The 22,508-nt window shown below is 39.1% G+C and overlaps 1 protein-coding gene across 1 annotated transcript in view; it reads right to left on the bottom strand.

Annotated features, from left to right (window-relative positions):
* LOC307171873 (E3 ubiquitin-protein ligase rnf213-alpha-like) overlaps nt 1-22,508 on the bottom strand; it is a 165,400-nt gene that overhangs the window by 11,739 nt on the left and 131,153 nt on the right. Inside the window, exons 47-54 of the mRNA XM_079893804.1 lie at nt 21,318-21,560; nt 21,167-21,242; nt 20,500-20,537; nt 20,232-20,332; nt 19,090-19,246; nt 12,292-12,466; nt 12,107-12,201; nt 7,989-8,240 (exon numbers count right to left, since the gene is read on the bottom strand). Coding sequence (XP_079749930.1) covers nt 7,989-8,240; nt 12,107-12,201; nt 12,292-12,466; nt 19,090-19,246; nt 20,232-20,332; nt 20,500-20,537; nt 21,167-21,242; nt 21,318-21,560 — 1,137 coding nt within the window. The remainder of the gene's footprint in view (nt 1-7,988; nt 8,241-12,106; nt 12,202-12,291; nt 12,467-19,089; nt 19,247-20,231; nt 20,333-20,499; nt 20,538-21,166; nt 21,243-21,317; nt 21,561-22,508) is intronic.

The following is a 22,508-nucleotide window of genomic DNA, read 5'->3' as shown; positions in this document are numbered from 1 at the left end:
ATGTTAGTTATCATCCGTGTCTTAGCTAACTGCAACGGGAACACCTCGACCCACTTACCACAGTAATGCACAGTAACCAGTAAATACTCATTCAACTTCATGCTCCTCAGAAACTGTCACATAAGATCAATGTCCACCATATATACAGGTTCTTTCACAGGAGTATATTGAAGGGTTCCAGAAAGTTTGGATATATGTGGCTTATATTGCTGACAGACTTGGCACTGTTTGCAGTGGTCCCATATATCTCGCTGGATTTCTGGCCAGTACACCATGTTGAGTAGTCTATGCAATGTTTTCATGCACCCAAGATGCCCACTTAAAGGATTGTCCTGTGCAAACTGGAGAAATTGCTGCCGGAGATCCTTTGGGATGACTACTTGCAAAGTATGACCCTTTTGACTTTCAGGGACACATCTGAACAGAAAGCTGTTCTGTACAACATAGTGAATACGTTGGGGGGTCGATAGGGTTAAGTTTTGCTTCATCCCACAAAGGCTGCAATGATTGGTCACTTTTCTGGTGTCGACCATGTTCTTCCCAGTTGATCGCTAAGTCTCCATTCACATCTTTTGCTTGGCATACCACAACACATCCCAGTGGCTCTCCCCCAGGCATTGCATGGGACAACATTACATCTCCCTTTTCGGAACCTCACAGTAAATCAAACCCCTGGAGTCGGATAGCCCACCTGGTAAGTTTTGATGTTGGGCGAGGATGGTTGAAAGTGAGTGCAGCATGATCTGTAAGGACTTCAAAGGGTTTCCCTTCTAGGTATTGTCGCCATTTCTCAACCGCCCAGACCACAACGAGGCATTCCTTCTCTGAAATGGCATATGATTTTTCGGCTCCTTGAAGCAGTCGGGATGCATAGGCGATGACATATTAACCCTTTTCCGGCAGTCAGTACAGCCCCAAGTCCAAAGTCACTCGCATCAGTCTGCACTTTGAATGATTTACTTGAATCTGGGGGCACAAAAACTGGGGACTTTTGCAGGGCTTCCATCAAGTCTTATAAAGAATGTTGGCACCTCTCAGTCCAGTTCCATGGTACACCCTTCCTCTTAAGTGCATGAAGTGGAGCAGCACATTCAGAAAAATGGCGATGATACCACCCAGCAAGACCTAGGAATTGCTCAAATTCTTTCATATTTTTGGGCATAGGAAAATTCCTAATGCCTTCCGCTAAAATGACGTGTCCCAGAAAAGTCCTTACCAATTAGCATTTCCTTACCAATTAGCATTTCCTAAGGTTAAGTGTTAGGCTAGCTGATTCCAGCCCAGCAAACACCTTCTTCAGATCTTGGAAGTGTTGCTGGAGGTCTCTGGAGTATACAACAATGTCATCTATGTACACAAAACAACATTTGCCTATAAGATCTTGCTCCAGCATTTTTCAACCCAAATGGTAGACAAACAAACTCATACTGGTTGTTGTACTTTATAACACAATCTGTTTTTTGAGTGCTACTTTCGTCCATCACCACTTGCCAGTATCCAGACTTGAGGTCTAGGACTCCAAGATATCTTATATCTGAGGCATGCGAAAGCCATCCAGCAGGGTTTTGGCATTCAGTGCTTGATAATCCACACAGAAACGTATACCCCATCCTTCTTGGGCACAAGCACTACTGGAGCTGCCCATGGGGATGTAGATGGCAGTATTATACCTTTACTCATCATGGCTTTGACTTCCTCATAGGGGTGGAACGGTACACAGAAGTCACGGTTCGGTTCATACCTTTGTTCAGACAGCACGGTTCGGTATGAGTTCAGTACAATGGAGGGAAAAGCAAAACAAAAACGCAGAAGGCTTGTGCATGTCTCAGGCTGTACCACCAAAGGAAAATAAATTACTTAAGCCTTGTATTTTTTAAATAAGTTTTTTTAATAAAAGTAAAGGCATAGAACCAGTTTATTTGTAGTGCACTGTGACAATAGTTTTATATAATTAGTTTATTAATTAAATTAATAAAAAGACAAAAAGACCTTGAGATATGTTTGGTAATTGTACCTGAATAAATTGAAAATTAATTTGCTACATTTCAGATTAATATATTTGTTTTCCTTAAAATTTTAATTAACAGTAACTTAAAAGGGGGGTTAAATGCTATTTCATGCATACTGAGTTTTTTACACTGTTAAAGAGTTGGATTCCCATGCTAAACATGGACAAAGTTTCAAAAATTAAATTGTATGTTTGAAGGAGTATTTCTGTTCCAAAAATGCTCCTTCCGGTTTGTCACAAGTTTCGGAAAGTTTTTTTCGAGTATGGGCATGTGTGACGTCAGATGTAACGGAATTTCCTTATACGGGTCCTAAGGGCACTTCTGCCGGAAGAACCGCGGGCGCGCGTGCACTCGTAGACCAGAGCAAGAGAGCGAAAGCAGTACGCCCATCAAAGCGCTGTGCTCGGCTTTAGGGAAGTCAATGTCACCAAAGAAGTGGGTTTTTGGTTGCCAGGGCAAGACAACCCTGCACAGATTACCAAAGAACCCAGCGTTAAGGGAGCAGTGGATGGAGTTTGTTTTTTCAGAGCATCAACGGAGGTTGTGCAAGACTGTTTGTTCCCTGCATTTCGACGATGCTTGTTTTATAAACAAAGCCCAGATCGACGGATTTGCAGATCGTCTAATGCTTAAGGATGGAGCAGTTCAAACGATAAAGGTTCGCGGTCGTGCGTTGAAACCGCAGGCGGTGAGTAAAACTGCTTCTATTGTCTCTGTGTGTTGTTAGCTCAGCGCGTTAGCACACAGCTTTAGCTTCGCCCACACGGCCCGCCTCCAGCCGCTCGTTTTTTTCCGGAAAGACTCGGTACAGCCTATCTTTCTTTTATAAATATAATAAAACTAAAGACTTTTTGGAGATATGAAGGATGCAATACTACTCTATAGGTACTCAAGATTAACAGGAGATTGAGTGAAAATGAGCATTTCACCCCCCCTTTAAACACTTTGCAGTTTGAATGATGTCCTGTATAAACAAAATGACGGAGTATGTTTTTATGTTTCCACTGTTCGATCGCGCCCGCACCTCACACACCCAAACACACACGCGCACACAAATATAAGTAAACACTTTGCGACTTTTCGATCGCGCCCACGCCTCTCTCTCTCACTCACACACACACACACACACAAAACATATTCCAAAATTGTAATCTTTACATCGCAGCCTGCTTCAGAGCTAAGGCGGGTCTACAGATTAGGTGTCCCTAAAGAACCCGCGTATCTAACAGTAGTTCCGCATAACATTAATTCATTTGCACGCAAGTTTTATTTATTTTTATACCGTGTATTCTCCGTGTAAATTTATGCACCGAACCATGACGCCCATACCATTTCAGTTCAATACGAATACATGTACCGTTCCACCCCTACTTCCTCATAGGGTTGCAAAGGGGCGGAAAATTTCCGGTAAATTTCCGGAAAGTTTCCGGTAAATTTCCATGGGAAGTTAAGCTGGGGAATTTTGGAAATATTCATTACCATGGCAACCGCTTGCGCGTCCACTCTGAAAGTAACTGTACACACAAGAGACATATAGATACATTATTTAAGGTTATTTCTATTCGTTAGAATATTGATATATGAACTTGTTGTCAAGTAAGCCCCGTTGCGAGCATGTGCGTCTCTCTAAACTTTCAGTGTGCTGCACTGCTCTAGTTGACTTCTGCGCCTTCCTCCCCAAAAATATCACGTTAATTTTGAAAACGTAATTCCTTTTGTGGATCCTCTTGGTCTTTCTTCATGTTTCTTTGACAAATATCAGTGTCTCAGTCTCGCGCACGCTGCATGTGAGTTAACCACGCCTACTTATTTACATGTTGCGGTATACACGGAATAAAAAAATCTGTTACGGTTGACATTTTCTTCCGCGGTAACGATATATACCATCATACCGCCCAGCCCTACTTATGTGGTAAATAAAGTTATGCAAGCTTATTTAACATCTAACCTATCAGCTTGCTATCTACTAGATGAATACATTTGTATGTGATATTTGCAATTTAAACATTTAATCAATATATTTCCCCATAATATCATCAAAACTTACTTCACTTTGTTTAGTCCACAGGCTCAAATGTGTGCCTTCAATAGTCTTGTGCTTTGGGCTTCTGTACATGTGATGGAGGCATGCACAGTGCCAGTAGGGGGTGTGGTCTCAATAGCCATGCAGTAAGCAGTGTGCTAAGTGCATGTGATTGAGGAATGGCATGGATATTCAAGTGTATTTGAATGGCATCTGTTTGTTTTAGTCAAGATTATGCTAAAATATACTTTCCTCCACTACATTTAAGTTCCCTATGAAGAGCCAACCTTCAACTTTGAAAATTCCCAGTTTATTCCCGTTTATTCCCATAAATTCCTGTTAATTCCCTTAAATTCCCATTAATTCCCATGGAAAGTTTCCATCTTTGAAAATTCCCAGAATTTTGCAACCCTACTTCCTCATCAATGAAGTTTTGTTTATTGACTGGAATGTGAAATGCTCTTTCCCGTACTGGGATGGGGTCATTAGTTATGATCTGGTGCTTAATGATAGACGCTTCACCTAAGGCATCTGTACAGACAGTTGGCCAATTAAACAGTAACCCCTCTAAACATCTCTTCTCTGTCTTGGAGGAATCAGCAAGACCCACTAAATCCTTGATGGCAACTGCTGTGTCACTGGATACTTGCTCTATTTGCAGTGCACAGAGTATGTTAACAAAGGGTGGTTGGCCATAACAAGAGAAAGGATGTAATGTTTCATTTTGTCCAGGCAATGAATATGTGGTGTCAAAATCCAACTTGACTCTGCATGTCAGAAGGAACTCAAGATGAGTGGAAAAACTAGGTCCTCATCTCTCATGATGAATAGTCGCACTCCCAAGTAACTTCACCTAATGCCCTCTGGATATGGCCGTTGAAAAGTGTAAATGTCTGTCCCAAATTGGACCAACAAGACTCTGTCTCATCCTTCCACCTCCTCCACAATGACTTCTGGATTAATGAGTATGGGCTGCCTGTATCCATAATGGCTTCACAAGATTGGTTACGCAAAGTTAGAGTTAAGGTTAGAAGCTTGACATTACATCGTCACTTGTTGTGACTTCCGGGGTTACCTTTGCTGTACTTATCCTGGCTCTCTCTTCTGGAGGATTGTTCAGCCTGACGTTGCTTTCAGAAGGCCCTCACCTCAGCAATGTCCCGCTCTAAACTCCTGTGCGCACAAAGTCATCAAAGGTAGTTACCGTTCCCCTTAAAATACTGGCAAAACGGGGATTACAGTTTCTCAAGGCACGCTGCAGAATCTCCTTCTCAGACATCATTGGTTTGAGTCTAAGACATAAAGCTCAATACTGGAAAGCAAATATTCGAAGATCCTTATCAATCCCTTGTTGTCCTTCTCTTATCCTCCTCTCTGCTTCAACCTCATGATCACTGGGTAGAAAGGACCGAAAAAAGGCAGTTTTGAACTGACTCCATGTTTTAACTAGTGCTTTTTCAGCCACCCACCAATCCTTGGCTATTTGTGTCAGTACCGATGGCAGAGTTGCTAATATTTCAGCATCACTCATGGGTCGCACAGCTAGATACTCTGCACATTTCTCCAGATAAGCTATTGGGTCTTCATCTACTGTGCTCCCAAACTTAGGCAAGTCTATTTTAATGGCCATTTTATAAGGCAGCTGATGTGGAATGGGAGTTAACTGCACATCTGGTGTTGATGTGGTAGTTGGTGTAAAGGTAGCTCCAGGTGTAAGACAAAACAAAGACTTGAGATGGATGTCTCTTCTTTTCATGCAATCCATCACAGCTTTACCCATCTCTTGCAGTTGATTTTCTAAGGTTTTATAAATGAGGAGGGATCAATCACCACTTAATAACAAACGAGTATCCTTCTCAAAAGAGTATACAATTTGAGTACCTCACAATTTCATTAGAAAATTACATGAAGCAGAGTTATCAATCGTTTTACATTTGGAAACAAAACCTTAGAATATCCACCCAATATTAAACTCCAGAGTTAACACAGATGTCCTTGGTTCATCACACCATTGTAGATGTTAGGATGTTTAAAGAATGTAATCTAAGTTCATCTGACAAAGGTTGCTTCAAAGAAAAGTGGCAGTTTCTAAAGGAGTTCAGATGTAATCCAAAATTGAAGAGAATAACAAATCGCAAACTTGAACCAGTTGAGATATCTTCAAAATCAAGGCGATACAAAAACTCTCTGGACAAAACAAACAATACATCATGAGGCTCAACAAGCAAGATACATTTCCCACTATAAACCCCTGATAATGATAAAGGAACTAATAAATTAACTCACATTAAGATGTAGAACACAAATGTTCCTCAACAAAGGGTTTCCACATAAAAGCATGGAAAGAGCAAACACTCTCAGCTAACAGGTATCCCTTACTCACACTTCCCTCTTCCTTTTACTCTCTGGCCTAGAAAACTCTTCCTGATAATGTCTCCCTAGCGCCCGCTAGTGCCAGAAGTAGAATTAAAACTTGCATTCACCATAAAAGACAGGTAACAGTTTACTGAAACTGTTACACATTGTCACTCCCTCGTATATGGCCTTTCTGGCCCATAACATGTCTTACCAAAGTTAAATCAATATATTGTCATGAGTGGGCAGGATTATTTTAACACCATTTTGTATGCAAAAACTCAATCCTACAAAATCCAGTACTCAAAAGCCTTGTGAACAAATGTTTAGTATGTGGTTTATGAACCCCTCAGACCCCATAGGGTTAAATGTCAGATGTACTGCAAGCAGTTCCAAACAGGTAATGTGCCACGTCTTCCTAACATTGTCCAGGTGCTGAAGGCTGGCTGGCCATAGCACAGTGTGCCCCATCTCGTGCTGGATGCATCTGCCATGACCAATATTTGCCTGGAGACCAGGCCTATCTACATGCCCCTCTGGTAAAAAGATGTGAGGCAAGTTCATGCCACAGAGATTTCCACGTGCCCAAGCAGCAAGCTGGCCCGGGAATGTGAAGCTTGAGTTGAAGTGAGCGCATGTTGAACAGCCCTAGCGATATCACAGATGACGTTGCTGCCTTCAGACCCAGTGCTCTTTGAAAAAAAATAAGTGGAAGGGATTTTCAAGCTGGAAACTCCTGAATCATCTGCAAGCTCTCTACCAAGAGATGGACTCAAATTCTATTGCTAAAATGGAAAAGCACTGACTGGGAATCAGAACACTCCTTGTCATATAAACTCTGAGCCCCAAGCTCTGTAAGTGGCTGAGAAGCAGGGACCTGTGTTCGCACAGCACTGTCTCTGATTGGGCCAGGCTAGGGGCAGCCCAAACAGAAGGAAACATAAATTGTAAGCTGTTCCTTCGAATATGAACCTCAAAAACTGTTTGTGATGAGGTACTATATGGACATGAAAATAAGCATCTTTCAGATCCACTGAACTAAACAAGTCTTTCAGACTAATGTGTGGAAGTAGCTTGCTGTCTTTCTTTGGTACAAGAGCCCTTTTTTGACATTCTTTTTGTATGTTTTTTGTTTATTGCACAAACACAGTAATTGCACATAGAACACAAAACTATCTTTCTCCCTGTACTGTAGATTCAGATTGGAACTGAGGGAGCCAAAGTGCTGTGGAGTCAGCCCGAGAAGTTGACGACTCAAGGAGAAAGCCATGATGGCTGGCTCGAAGGCCACTGGCCACTGAATTTCACTGGCGTGATTCACTAGGGCTTCGTTTTTTTGCTGAAAAAGATGTTTCCCCATAGTGTTAGCTATTGATACAATATAGACCATTTTTCTGTGAACATAGTCTTGTTTATCCAACTGTATATTCAGTTTAACTTGTTTAATCTATACTTTCTTTAAGAATACTTACTTTTGGACATAAATTAGGATTACAAAGTCACGTTTTGCGCAATTTTTCTGTGATACCCGTTTACCTTTATTTGATTTTTTTTTTACTGTTTTATTATAGTGAAATAATCACTTCAGATAAACATCTTACCCTCTGAAGGAACCTCCAGAGTATAGGTAAATTGTCCCGGCCATTGTTCTGCTCCACAATGTGTGCCAGACTCAACAACGAGACGTTCCTCCGGCAGCTCCAGATGGATGAATTATGGATAAGGGAGTTCTGGGGCAAAGAGTGCAGGAAAAGCCCTGGTTTCCCAAATGTCAACTTCATCACTGGATTAGAAGACACTCGCTCATCTTCCCTGATGAATGCATTCACTTCCTTTAGCTGATGCTCCAGAACCTGAGAGAAAGAGAAATAATCAACCAATAATCATTACAATAATCCAGAGGTTCACAAACTTTTTTGTCAGCCAAACCCCTTAGACTTAATCTATTTATAAACACATATAAATATTTTATCAGTTTAACACTCACATGTTCACAGTTCTCTGATGACCATAAATGGTCACATGACATACAACATCTAATCTATTTTTAGTAAGTGTTTTATATTGATTGTTTTAACATGTCAAATTCTCCAGCTTTTATTTTGGTGGAATATTGCTAAAAACTTCTGTCTACTATACAAATGTGACTGTAAAAAAATTATTGTTGTTGTTGTTGTTCATTTTTTGTTGTTGGATAATCGTACACAGTACCTATATGTATCAATGAATTAAAAAAGCACTTAGTTTAAAGTACACTAAATGCCCATTCACTTGTACATCGTGAATGTAGTTTAAACTAAGCGCTTGTAGAGATGGAATTTGTAAGAAGCAGCAAAATAAAAATAAAAAAGCAGGAAAATATTCATCTAATTATGAAAAGAACCATCAGCTTATTATTTCCAGAGCACCTCATTAAAGGTGATCTAAGTAACTTTTTTTACCTTAACTGAACAGCTTCGGAGTCATTGGAATGGTTATATTACTTATTTCGGGTTGAATGGTGGTCGTTTCGCACCCCCCTGGTGCCCGTGAGCGGAAAATCCGCACTTGCAACTTTGAGCCGGCGGGCCGCCGGCCGCCGCGTCAGGAAGTATCGCGTGATATCAGGTCTCGCGATGTAAACAATTGCTTTACGGCCAAAAGAAATCTGCTAAAATGCTGTCATTATTGCGCTCCCTCACGCTGTTCGAACCCGAATGAAGAAGATGTTTTAAAGAATGTCCTATCTGCTTTGATGTCGTTGATCTACTAGCCTCTGGTGTCTGAGAATCACCAACGAGTTTTTACAACAGTCTTGTCAAATATCTATTCCGAAGCTGTGGGGGGAGCTCTAGAGAGAAACCTGCGAGCAAAAAGCGAGAATACAGCGAAGAAATCCCGAAACTACTGAGCCCCGCTTTAATGTAAACTTGCATGGCCTTTATAGTGAAAGCATTTCGTGAAGTTCCTGAAGAAGGATTTTGATGGTTTCCTGAGTTTCAAATGATTTCTTCTGCATTGAAGGAAGAAATAGTGATGTACTTGAATGGTTTGTTTGACTCTGTTCTGGTTGAAGGTTTTCTCTCTTTCCATGAGCACACGGCTGGAGTGCAGATTGTGACCTGCCGGCCCTGAGCCAGAGAAGCCACACAGAGCAACCAGGAGAAGGGAGAAAGTCGGAAGAGTTGATGGTTGTCCATTCAGTGATAGTAAAGTTGCAGTTTTCTTCTGAGTTGGAATGAAGAAATTACATTCTGACTCTGTTGGGAGAGTGAAGGCATAGCGGGCTGTGGTCAAGGCCTGCTGGGGCCCTTGGGCCCCAGTGGCGGTCCACACAGATGTCAACCCGAAGAAGCAGCAGTAGAAACAAGAAGAAGAAGAGGTCACTGTCAATTTGTCTCTAATAAAGCCTGAGAAAAACCCCACCTCTCTGGGTTTGCTTGACCAATGAGAAGAGTGGAATTTCCAAGCGGGAAAATTCCTCTGTGGTTGATTTATGAATCTTTGTTTAAGCGTGCTCATTTACATTTGCAGCTGGATTGGTTTCTGATGAAGAAACTAAGAAAGATTCTTGTAATACTAATATGTTGCGCAGCTATCGACATATCATGTACACCATCATTTTAATCTTCAAAGTACCAATTTATAGAGACCAAACATGGTATAGGTGAGGATACATTGACCGTTATTCTATCATAAAATACACAGTATCAAAAAAATAATAGAATTAAAAGACACTACACAAGACAGTAAACCATTCACACAATGTTCTGGGATGCATGTTCATTTATAGATCACTTTGTCTATAAATTAATGCAGGAAAGTCTGTTTCTGTCTTTCCTATGGCCTCTGTCTTGACCACATGACCACATTTTTAACAGCAATAAAATCGTATCTGATGGTAGTCATGGTTCTTGCCCTAGTTGGGGGGATGGAACCATAGATCCCAGAGTGAGTTTGAAAGATTATTTGTTAAATATAACAAATAATTGTGTCTGATTTGTCTCAGTCTTTACACAGATAATCGTACACAGAATATGCATCAATGAATTACACATTTTGGCTGTGGTGTGTGAATTAACGTTTGTGAAATGTCTGCTAATTACGTTGCTTATTTTGATCACTTATATTGGGCACTTTGTGCAATTAAATTGGCTTTTGACAATGAAAATTATGCATGTGTTTTTTCTGAGGGTTGAAGTCATCTGTTAATTTCTTGATTGGTATTTTAACAGTTTTCACTTTGACATTCTAGTCATATTTGCTAATTCTATTTAATGTAATTGCCCTGTTTTGATCCGTTTTCCTGGGAAATTGATTTATTTTTATTTTATTTTGTTTTAAGGTAATACAAATGGTTCTTATCAACCTTGATTGACATGGCAATAAAATAAAATAAATTTATTTTGGCAGTTAAAGTTTTAGGCGGATATTTCTTGGGGTGGGCAGGTTTTGGTGAGCTTTTGGGCTGGAAATCGTCGACCCAATCTGGCACCACTGGCCATGCTTTCCACAAACACATTGCGAAGTATTCCCATTCTTACCTGCCTTACTGTGTTCTTTTCTCCATTGCCATTGTGACAGCTTCTTGTTATGACTGTCAAGTGTTTTTCTTCTTAGCTGTGCTTAACCCTCACTTGATAGGGAGGCACCAATCAAGAACATTAAACTGGGTTTCACTCAATAACCAGGCCTCTGTTGCATCTTTGTCCTTTTTTATTTGTCTTCACTTTTTGCAGCCCAGATATTTACAGTACATATTCACTCCCATTGAACTACAATCTACAATTTTAGCACTTAAATATTTTTGATTTCCATTTTAGACAAATATTATGAAAATAGGACCATGCACGCTTTTCAACCATGTCTTTACAAGTAACCAATTCAATACAACAGTATCCCACATATCAGAATTAAATCACTAAATTAAGCAAACTGCAATAAAATTGACCAACCAATATTTGCACAATACATTCCGTAAACTACCACATGAATATTTACAACACACAGATACTACAGCGCACAAACACAAGTGTCTTCTCCCACCCGCATTTCAACGCCTCATCAGAGTGCAACAATCAACAACTGACACTCGCAACAAAGTCTGATTAACGTGGTGATCTTACCGGCTGTCTGTTCAGTCTTTTGACTTGGTACCAGATTCCGCACAGCTTCAGGAAAGTTTGATGAGAATGCCGCTTTCCTTTCTCGCGCTGTACTGGCCTTGTTGCCGGTTCTAGCTGACACACTGAATCGGAAATGCGCGCGTCTTTTTCTGCTTGAGTACACACAATTCTGACTGTATTTATGACCATCCCTCTGCCTGTTGATTTGGATTTATTGTTTATTTGTTGTTATTTGTTGTAATCACTATAATAAGTACATAGTATGTCCATGGGGAACAGGACTGTAAAATAAAGTGCTAACCAATAAACTTCTGCAAATTCAAACCCAATATCAAGCCTAAGTCTGTTACATAAAGTGCACCAGATTGATTCATTTAACTTTAAAATGCACACAACTGTCCACCTAGCTAGAGGGACCAAGGTCCACCCACCATAGTCTCACCAAATCCTGTTGGACTACTCAACAATGAAAAAAGTTTTATAATTGTCGATATTGTCTATCCATTTCAGTCATAATGAAGGAATTCACACAAGGAAAATACATGATAAAATGCTAGCATGATAGACTAAATATACTAGATAGATAATATACAAAAAGATACCATGTTATTTACCGTCAGATGATGTGTGATGACATCTGTATTCATGGCATTTTCCCATCCATTTCTTGCATTTTTAGTGGAAAGGTTTTCATCATAAAGAACAGGCCCTGTTTACAATAACAAAATGTTAAATTTCTTGAATTTCTGAAGCAGGAGCTCAATAAGGCGCGTGTGGAATGTATAGTGTGGGCTCTTACACTGGCTGGGCTGATGGGGCTCCAGTAGACTGTGGATGGTCAAATGGACGGTACTGACCGTATCATCCACTCCTTTACCCAGAGCTCTGCTCAGCTGCTCCATGTCCTTCAGAAGATGGGCCATCAGGAACGGACCAGGATCCGGCACAGCAGGCTTGATGATCTGCACGACACTCTAAAAAAAGACATATGTAAAAATACAGCAGGAAGATAGTTAAAGTTACACTCACTAAGTAACTCTATCTAATATCTAAATGCATGTCACTCTGGGCAGTTTTAGGGGATGATCTGTTAGAAGTGCTTAATGACAGTTTGACCAGAGGGGTCGCTGCCTACAAGCTGCCAGGGAGCAGTGATAACCGATCTACAGATGAAAGGTGACCTCAGAAACATAAAGAACTGGCAACCTGTGTCATTCTATGCTATGATATGAAAATCTTATCTTAACCCCCTGGGGTCGGCAATCACGCCGGCGTGATCTGCTCGCTTTTTTTCTTATCAGTGCATAAAAGACTCAAAATACTCTGTTGATTTTGATCTTACAAGTGTTATACATCATTCGATCTTGTTAAATGTCTATTATTTTTGTGTATACTCACAATAAAAACAAAGTGTTGTGCTTTTTGCCAAATAAAGAAAAATAAACATGAAGCGAGTTCTGCCTTCTCTCTGTCAGTGAAGTCCATTCTGAAACGCATCCAAAAATGAACTAACTCTGCAAATACTCAGTCAAACAGGCATACAGACACACAGGCATGAAACTTGAATTCTCTTCTTTTAAATGAAGTAATTTATATAAAAAACAAATATTCTCTGTTTATGTAATCTGTATGAAAAGAGAGAGATGTCAGCCGTTCTCATCTATATATTAATTTATATGTGAAAACTGTTTAATAAAATAGCAAAACATATATTTACAAGGTAGATGTAAGCAACATCTTAATATGTCAATATAAACCTTCTCATTAAATTATTTATTATAGTTTTTTATTAGTGACACATTTGGGGAGAGGATATATTCCATAACTTTCTGAAAATACAGTATGAGAATTAACTGCATACACTCTCAGAAAATAAAGTACATAATTGTACCTTTAGGGGCACAATGGCTTGTCACTGGGGCTGTACCCTCAAGGGTACAATATTGTACCCTTGGCATAGGGTACATATTTGTACCCTTGTGATTTGTACCTTAAGAGACCAGTCTTGTACCTGTGGTGACAATTTTGTACCTTTATTTAACAGTACAAAAATGGACCCTTCAAAAATGGTACAAAATTGGATTTGACAGGGTACAATCGTTGACTATAATGATTTTTTTTTCTTAGCAATTTTAATGATAAAGGCGTTAAACGTTACTCGATTCAGTCTGCCTATCGGTGACGTGATCGCCATGCGTGACACGCCAGCAGCAGCGCAAAGACAAAAAGCAGCTCAAAATCTCTCACCTCCGAAAAAAGGACTTTCCTGTCCTCTCAGCCGTTATACTGCAGTAGCGCGCACTCTTCAATTGCACGTGCAAATGCGGCGGCGCGCGCTGCAGGCTTATATTGTTTACCCTAATATATATATATAAGCCTTTTCATTTTCACATTTTCCAACATTTCATTTTAAATTCAACGTCTAACTGTGACACATAAATTATTATCATCTGAGTAAGTATCATTTGCCTGAAAGTCCATTTCTTCTCCTTTCATCTCAACGTCGGTTACTTCTATGCCTGCTTCTGATATTTTCTGAAGGACCTCCTCGGTTGAAAGCCCTGTAAGAACCGTGCAATGACTTCTCCACTGATGGCCAAAAAAAAGGAAGACCGCAAACTGGATATTCTTTTGAATTGAGATTCAAGCAGCCAATCAGGGCTGGCTCTACATACACTCTCAGAAAATAAAGTACATAATTGTACCTTTAGGGGTACAATGGCTTGTCACTGGGGCTGTGGTACAAGGGTACAATATTGTACCTTAACCATTAAAACAAACGGTACATATATGTACCTTTTAATGCTTTTTGACCCTCAAAAAGGTACATATATGTACCTTGAGGTCAAACAGCAAAAACAGTGTTAATTGAACTCTCCTGGGAGTTTATGACTCCAGACTCAAGAGTGTTAAAGTGTTAAAATATGAGTGTTAAATTAACACTCAAGAGTGTTAAAGTTAATGATCTAATTAAGCGATTCATTGAGTGATGATTGACCATTATTGAAGACACCTGATGTTAACAAGCAGAATCACCGAAGGAGAAAATATCATTGGTTAAGACACCGTTATGGTGATCAGTGTTTGCTTTAGTTGGGCTCTTGACCCTTAAATCGTTAACTTTAGATTTTGTTTGGCTGCTTTATTTCAGTTATAACTGCCAGATGAACAAAGAGAAAAGTTGATCAGGTGGTGTTGGTTATGTTTTGACATAATCATAATTTGCCTGAATCACTGAACTCACTTAGAATCTAATATCAGACTTAAATGTATATTGTTGATTACAGCAGACCTGTGATTCTACAGCAAATGATTTTCAGCATTTTCCATATAATGCAAAATATTTCTTAAAAGTTGTTCTGATCAAAATACTTTGAAACTTACTTTATGTAGACACACAGACATCAATAATCAGCCTGTGAATCTCAACAATTGTGACAATAATAAAGCATGTTGCAGTGCATTCTGGGTGCCACCAATCAAAACTCATTCATGGCTCCCATCATGCATTGCGGTATGAATAAATTATGATCTGAATTGTTTTAATAATTTCCTTTCCCTAATTGAATATTCTGTTTGTCACCATTGTTGAGATTCATACACTGATTCTTGATGTCTGTGTGTGCCTTAAAGAAAGATTTGTTTTATCAGAACAACTTTTAAGAAATCCTTTAGATTATTTAGAAAATTCTGGATCTTATGCTGTCGAATCACAGTGATGCTGTAATCAACAATATACATTTAAGTCAGAGATTAGACTCTAAATGAGTTCAGTGATTCAGGTTAGATTAGATTATGATTGTCAAAACATAACCAACACCACCTGATCAACTTTTCTCTATGTTCATCTAGCTGTTATAACTCAGATACAACAGCCAAACAAAATCTAATGTTAACAGTTTAAGGGTCAAGAGCCCAACTCAGGCAAACACTGATCACCATAACGGTGTCTTAAAAATGAGATTTTCTCCTTCAGTGATTCTGCTTGTTAACATCAGGTGTCTTCAATAATGGGAAATCATCACTCAATGAATCACTTAATTAGCTCATTAACTTTAAATTTCTTAATTTTTAATTTAACATTCACATTTTAACACTTTAACACTCTTGAGTCTGGAGCCATTTAAACTCCCAGGAGAGTTCATTTAACACTGGAGTTTTTGCTGTTATAATGATTTAATATCAGTAAATTGACTTACAAAACTTTTATTTCCTTTATTTCAAGGCTACTCAAATATAGTGATAAGTTAAAATATACCTTAAATGATTAAGGTATCATTAAAACCTTTAAAAAAAACTTTTTTTTTTTTTACAAAAAATTTTTTACTTAGCAGAGGCTGTCTTTTGATATTGTACCTTAACCTTTAAAAGAAACGGTATATATATGTACATTTTAATGCTTGGGGACATATATGTACCTTTTTGACCCTCAAAAAGGTACATACAGTGAGGAAAATAAGTATTTGAACACCCTGCTATTTTGCAAGTTCTCCCACTTAGAAATCATGGAGGGGTCTGAAATTGTCATCGTAGGTGCATGTCCACTGTGAGAGACATAATCTAAAAAAAAAATCTAGAAATCACAATGTATGATTTTTTAACTATTTATTTGTATGATACAGCTGCAAATAAGTATTTGAACACCTGAGAAAATCAATGTTAATATTTGGTACAGTAGCCTTTGTTTGCAATTACAGAGGTCAAACGTTTCCTGTAGTTTTTCACCAGGTTTGCACACACTGCAGGAGGGATTTTGGCCCACTCCTCCACACAGATCTTCTCTAGATCAGTCAGGTTTCTGGGCTGTCGCTGAGAAACACGGAGTTTGAGCTCCCTCCAAAGATTCTCTATTGGGTTTAGGTCTGGAGACTGGCTAGGCCACGCCAGAACCTTGATATGCTTCTTACAGAGCCACTCCTTGGTTATCCTGGCTGTGTGCTTCGGGTCATTGTCATGTTGGAAGACCCAGCCTCGACCCATCTTCAATGCTCTAACTGAGGGAAGGAGGTTGTTCCCCAAAATCTCGCAATACATGGCCCCGGTCATCCTCTCCTTAATACAGTGCAGTCGCCCTGTCCCATGTGCAGAAAAACACCCCCAAAGCATGATGCTACCACCCCCATGCTTCACAGTAGGGATGGTGTTCTTGGGATGGTACTCATCATTCTTCTTCCTCCAAACACGTTTAGTGGAATTATGACCAAAAAGTTCTATTTTGGTCTCATCTGACCACATGACTTTCTCCCATGACTCCTCTGGATTATCCAAATGGTCAATGGCAAACTTAAGACGGGCCTTGACATGTGCTGGTTTAAGCAGGGGAACCTTCCGTGCCATGCATGATTTCAAACCATGACGTCTTAGTGTATTACCAACAGTAACCTTGGAAACGGTGGTCCCAGCTCTTTTCAGGTCATTGACCAGCTCCTCCCGTGTAGTTGTGGGCTGATTTCTCACCTTTCTTAGGATCATTGAGACCCCACGAGGTGAGATCTTGCATGGAGCCCCAGTCCGAGGGAGATTGACAGTCATGTTTAGTTTCTTCCATTTTCTAATGATTGCTCCAACAGTGTACCTTTTTTCACCAAGCTGCTTGGCAATTTCCCCGTAGCCCTTTCCAGCCTTGTGGAGGTGTACAATTTTGTCTCTAGTGTCTTTGGACAGCTCTTTGGTCTTGGCCATGTTAGTAGTTGGATTCTTACTGATTGTATGGGGTGGACAGGTGTCTTTATGCAGCTAACGACCTCAAACAGGTGCATCTAATTTAGGATAATAAATGGAGTGGAGGTGGACATTTTAAAGGCAGACTAACAGGTCTTTGAGGGTCAGAATTTTAGCTGATAGACAGGTGTTCAAATACTTATTTGCAGCTGTATCATACAAATAAATAGTTAAAAAATCATATATTGTGATTTCTGGATTTTTTTTTTTTTAGATTATGTCTCACAGTGGACATGCACCTACGATGATAATTTCAGACCCCTCCATGATTTCCAAGTGGGAGAACTTGCAAAATAGCAGGGTGTTCAAATACTTATTTTCCTCACTGTATATGTACTTTGGGGGACAGAAATAGACTCCTACTGTAACCCCTATTTCTGACAGTGTAGTTACTAGAAATGTTTACCATGGATATTATGCAATTTGCATGCATTCAAAACAAGTCCTCACATTCTTTACTTGTGGTACTCTCAGTGACACACCTGAATGAAAGGCTCATTATGCAGCTCATTATGCAGCTCATTATGAGGTCATTGTCTTCTCAGGTGTGAATCACGCCCACACGCATACTGCCTTTCCAAAAAAACATGTCTTACAACGTTTAAATCAATGTATTGTTTTATGTGAATGATTAGGCAGGATGATTTTCACATCATTTTGAAGAAAAAATTCTACGCGACAACATCTCGCCATTTTGATCATTAGTCAAAAGTCTTGTTGACACATATTTAGTATGTGTTTTGTGGCCTTATTTCAGAAACTTTCATTTTTAGTTTTTTCAATAACCATGCATAAACATTATTCTCTCAAAAATACAAACATGTACATAGATGTTGCTCACATATTATGGTAGCCCTGTTTGTGCTAAATAGAGTGTAATTACACCTTTGCCATTAATATGTTTATAAGCAACTGAAAAACAAATGTCAGGGCATGTCAGAACATCTCAAGGACCCCAAAAACACCTCAGACCCCAGATGGTAGCTTTAGCTATTAGATTAAGAGAAGTGATCGGTAACCCATTCAAGCCCATGGAGTCAGCTTTAAAGAAATTTCAGACACAATTCAACCAATTCAATTTTAAAACAAATATTCTCTGATTATGCAATTTTTATGAAACCAACAAGTGGTACAGTCTTTCCTGTCTGAGCTCATTATCTGTAATGTGGCCTTTACGTAAGGTTGCAATTGAGACCAGGGGAGCTTACAGGGGGCAGATTATTTTTCATTAGCCTTTTCTAAAAACACACAAGACATGGCCTTAGAAATTGCTAATAGTTTTAGATAAAAAAATAAAAATAAAAAAAACAAACAAATTCCTCAGATTTGAAAGGAGCATGAGCAGACTTATGGCTTTAGCCTAATTTTATTTCCAAGTTCATATACCAAAGCCATGTTGTTGTTTTTACACATTTAAAAAATATATTATTTTTATGTTTTTATTTAGAGGTTATATTTATCTCCATTTTAATAATGGAGTAATTCTGAATCTTGAACAGTAAACTCTCAAGTGTCAGCTTTCTAAATATATCAGTTATGTGCCTAGTCAGAATGATTTTTGCAATGTTATAATTTTATACTATAACCAACAGAGAACATTAGGATGTCTGTTCTGGGAACAAAAAAAGTGTTAGCTGGGTAGAATGGCAGTTTAAATGAGTCTAATGGGCTTCTGGCAGTTTAAATTAGAATTTTGACAGTTGATTGATTGATAGATACATTTCTCTATATTTCTACACTATTTTGGAAGTACTTTTGCTCTAACTCCCACTAAAGTTTTTGGAAAGCAAAGGTACTTTTACTTGGGTATATTTTTCAGCACTCTTTCCACCCCTGTATGTCACGAAACTATAAACAAGCAGAAGGAAAGTTATACCTGAGGGTTGTTTCGAGCTCCCAGCAGCATGGACATGTGTGTGAGCAGTCGGAGAAGAGCAAAGGGGGCCGGAGACATGTTCTTAGTGTCCTGCATGTCAGGCTGATCACGACGTTGTGCGTCGCCCAGAATGTGTCCGGACTGAGTGCGGTCCTCTCTGCAAAGAGGAACAAGAGCCTCAAATTCATTAAAGAACTACAGAACCAATTTTTATTTAGAGGCATCTTGAAGGAATGTTAATTTTGATTTCTACATATACTAATGCATTTTATTAATTTGAAGTTGTACAAATTTGCATTAATGTATCATAAACAATTAATAAGCAAAGAACAAAAGTAGTATATTAATAAAATAAGGTTAACCTATATTAATAAATGCTGTAAAAAAAATCCTGTCAATCATTAGCTCATGATACCATTAACTCCAGTTACCGTTGCAGGTTTCCATTTCCATGCTCAGTTTTGTATGATACTCCAGAGGCTAACAGCAAATTATAAGCAGCCAGTTGTGATAGTACTGTTGTACACTAGAGGGAGCCACAGGATTTTTTAAGCCTAATATTTTTCCTCCCAGTTTCCATCCCTTTGAATGGAAATGCATTGATCTAGTTAATTTGTATATCTATGGTTTACTGACAGTATAGTTTTATATAATTACTGTAGACATATGTGAAAGCACATCAATACATGTCTATTTAACTTTTATAGACCCCAACATTTTTCACAGTTTTCAAATTGTCATACATGATTAAATATTTTGCTATCCATTTAACATGAAGATACAATTTTATTTGCCTTTTGAAGAAAATACATATTTTAAGAATTCTATAAAAACACTTATACTGTTGTGTTATGAATTAAAAAAACTTACAAACAGCACATTCTAATGTAACATGACACCAGCTTATAAGACCATGCAGCACAATAATTATTCCATTTACTGTATGTATTTTTAACATGCTGTCTTAAATAATATGACAGTTTGTTCTGTGCAGTATTTCTGCATTCCAGTATTACAATTTCTACAAAAATATTACATGATTTATTAATTACAGTGTTTACTTGGTCATAGTAGGCCATTGAACCACCAAACTAGACAAAATACAAGAGGAACAACATGCATTCACTGCAGGAGTAACTTACAGTCTATCTACGGCTCGGAAGCCCTCAACAGGGCGGTGGTCTGTGCCGTCTATTTCTGCATTACACTCTAAACAGCGGCCAATTTCCGTGGGTCGACCACACTAGACAGACGTATGAAGAGAATAAATGTTTCATTTTAAGACAAAAATAATAACAATTTGATTACATTAAATTACATTAATTCCTTTTACATTACATTCTGTGACTTTTGATCTATGCAGTTAATGATGTAATGTTAAGCCAAATCATAGAAATAAAATGACCCTACCATCCCATCAACGAAGCATGGATGACCATTAGGACACACTGTTAAAAACAAAAGAAGAGATAAGGAACTGATTTAAAAAAATAAATAAATCTGAATGCAGAAATGTTCAAATACAAAACCCCTGGCCAAGGCCAAGGACCTATCAATATTCCCAAAGCAATTCTATCAGCTGAAAGAAATTTTGGGGGATTCATATTTGGTGCCTGATTAGAAATCCTATACAAGTCTATACAAAAGAGATAATCCTACAAATCCTACTAGTCTGTGTTATATTACCAAAAAAAAAAAAAAATAATAATAAAATGCATAAATCAAAAAGGTTTTCCCTTTTGCTTCATTATTATTAACACATGCACTGTCTTATTGTGAACAATTCTTCAGTAAAACTAAATAACTTGCTCTGGCTCTGAAATGACTTTCCTTTTTGCCTTAATTTTTCAAACAGAAAGAAACTCAATATAACAGAAAATTAAGCTTTTTTCTGTAATACCCAGGAAAACCATTTAGAATATATTATCCTATATTATCACAATTCTGATAATGAAGTTCTGTTCGTTGTGTTACATGATTTAATGTGGCCTTTCTGATCAGGCATTAATCACTGAGTTTCCAGGTTGTTTAGAATTTTGACAGGTCTTAAATTTAGCATGACACAGAATCCACTCACAGTACCACTTGACTCCTTTTATGGCCAGCTGTGCATCAGCCAACATGTCATCCGGCATAGTTGGGATGAATGAAGCCTGTAAGGAGAACACAACAAAAATATCACACTCAAACTCATTCTAGTCCCCATGTGAAGCGTGAAGTGTTCATACCATCATGTTGTGTGGGGACAGTGCCAGCCGCTGCAGTGGCTGCAGTAAAGGCAGATTTCCACACAGCAGGACTGCAGCCATATGAACTGTGACCTCCACCAGCACAAACTCTCTGCCTGACGTCTGCGCTTCAACACTCAGAGCCTGCAGTCGATTATTCACCAGAGCTTCAGCAAACACTCGCATCTTAACATTCACGAAGACGTCTGTGCTTCTGATACAATCTTCAAGGCCAGCACATTGCTATAGAAAACAAAAAGACATGAATATCAGGAATTGGGATATACATTTATCCAAAAAAACACACACACACAAAAAAAACACATACAATACAGAAAATTCAATTTCTGCACCATACCAAAAACTACTGGAACAATTGAAGAATGATTAATGCTGATAATAATGTATTTGTCATGATTCCTGTCTTGTGTTCCCCTTGTCTTGTGTGGACTTTTGTTATTTCCTGTTCTGTTTTCTTGTTTATTAGTCTCCCCAGGTGTTTCTGATTAGCCACACCCCCTTGTTATCTTGTTAAGCTTGTTTGCCTGTGTATTTAAACCTCTGTGCTTCAGTTGTTGGTTGTCGGTTGTCTGAATTCACTGTGGGAGTTGCAGTGGATGAATGTAACATGCCCGACATGGCCGCCGTTACAGAGCCTCATCCTGTCATGGCTGCTGCCGATCCAGAGACTGTTCACGTCATGTCTGCCGATCCAGTGTCTCCGGACAAGATGGTCGCCGTTGAGCCAGTGTCTCCAGACAAGATGGCCGCCGCCGAGCCAGTGTCTTCAGACATGAAGATGGCCGCCGCCACGTCGCCTGAGCCTTCGGACAAGATGGCCGCCGTCACGTCGCCTGAGCCCTCGGACAAGATGGCCGCCACCACGTCGCCTGAGCCCTCGGACAAAATGGCTGCCTGCTCCGCTTTGGCTGCCAGCACAGCCTGCTCTGCCTTTGTATGTTTGTATGTCTCCCTCATTTAACACACCTGATTCAGATCATCAGCTCATTAGGAAAGAGCTCTGTGAATTGAACTGTGTGTGTCAGATAAAGGAGACATATAAAATGTGCAGAACTGTTGGTCCTCAGGACCAGGATTGAGAAGCACTGCCTTAAGTGATGACTTACAGTGGGGAGAACAAGTATTTGATACACTGCCGATTTTGCAGGTTTTCCCACTTACATTTGATAC

This window comes from Squalius cephalus (genome assembly GCF_949319135.1).
Source record: "Squalius cephalus genome assembly, chromosome: 1".
In the NCBI taxonomy this organism is placed as follows: domain Eukaryota; kingdom Metazoa; phylum Chordata; class Actinopteri; order Cypriniformes; family Leuciscidae; genus Squalius; species Squalius cephalus.
Note: the sequence above shows the minus strand (reverse complement) of the source record. Positions and strands in the feature narration are given on the sequence as shown.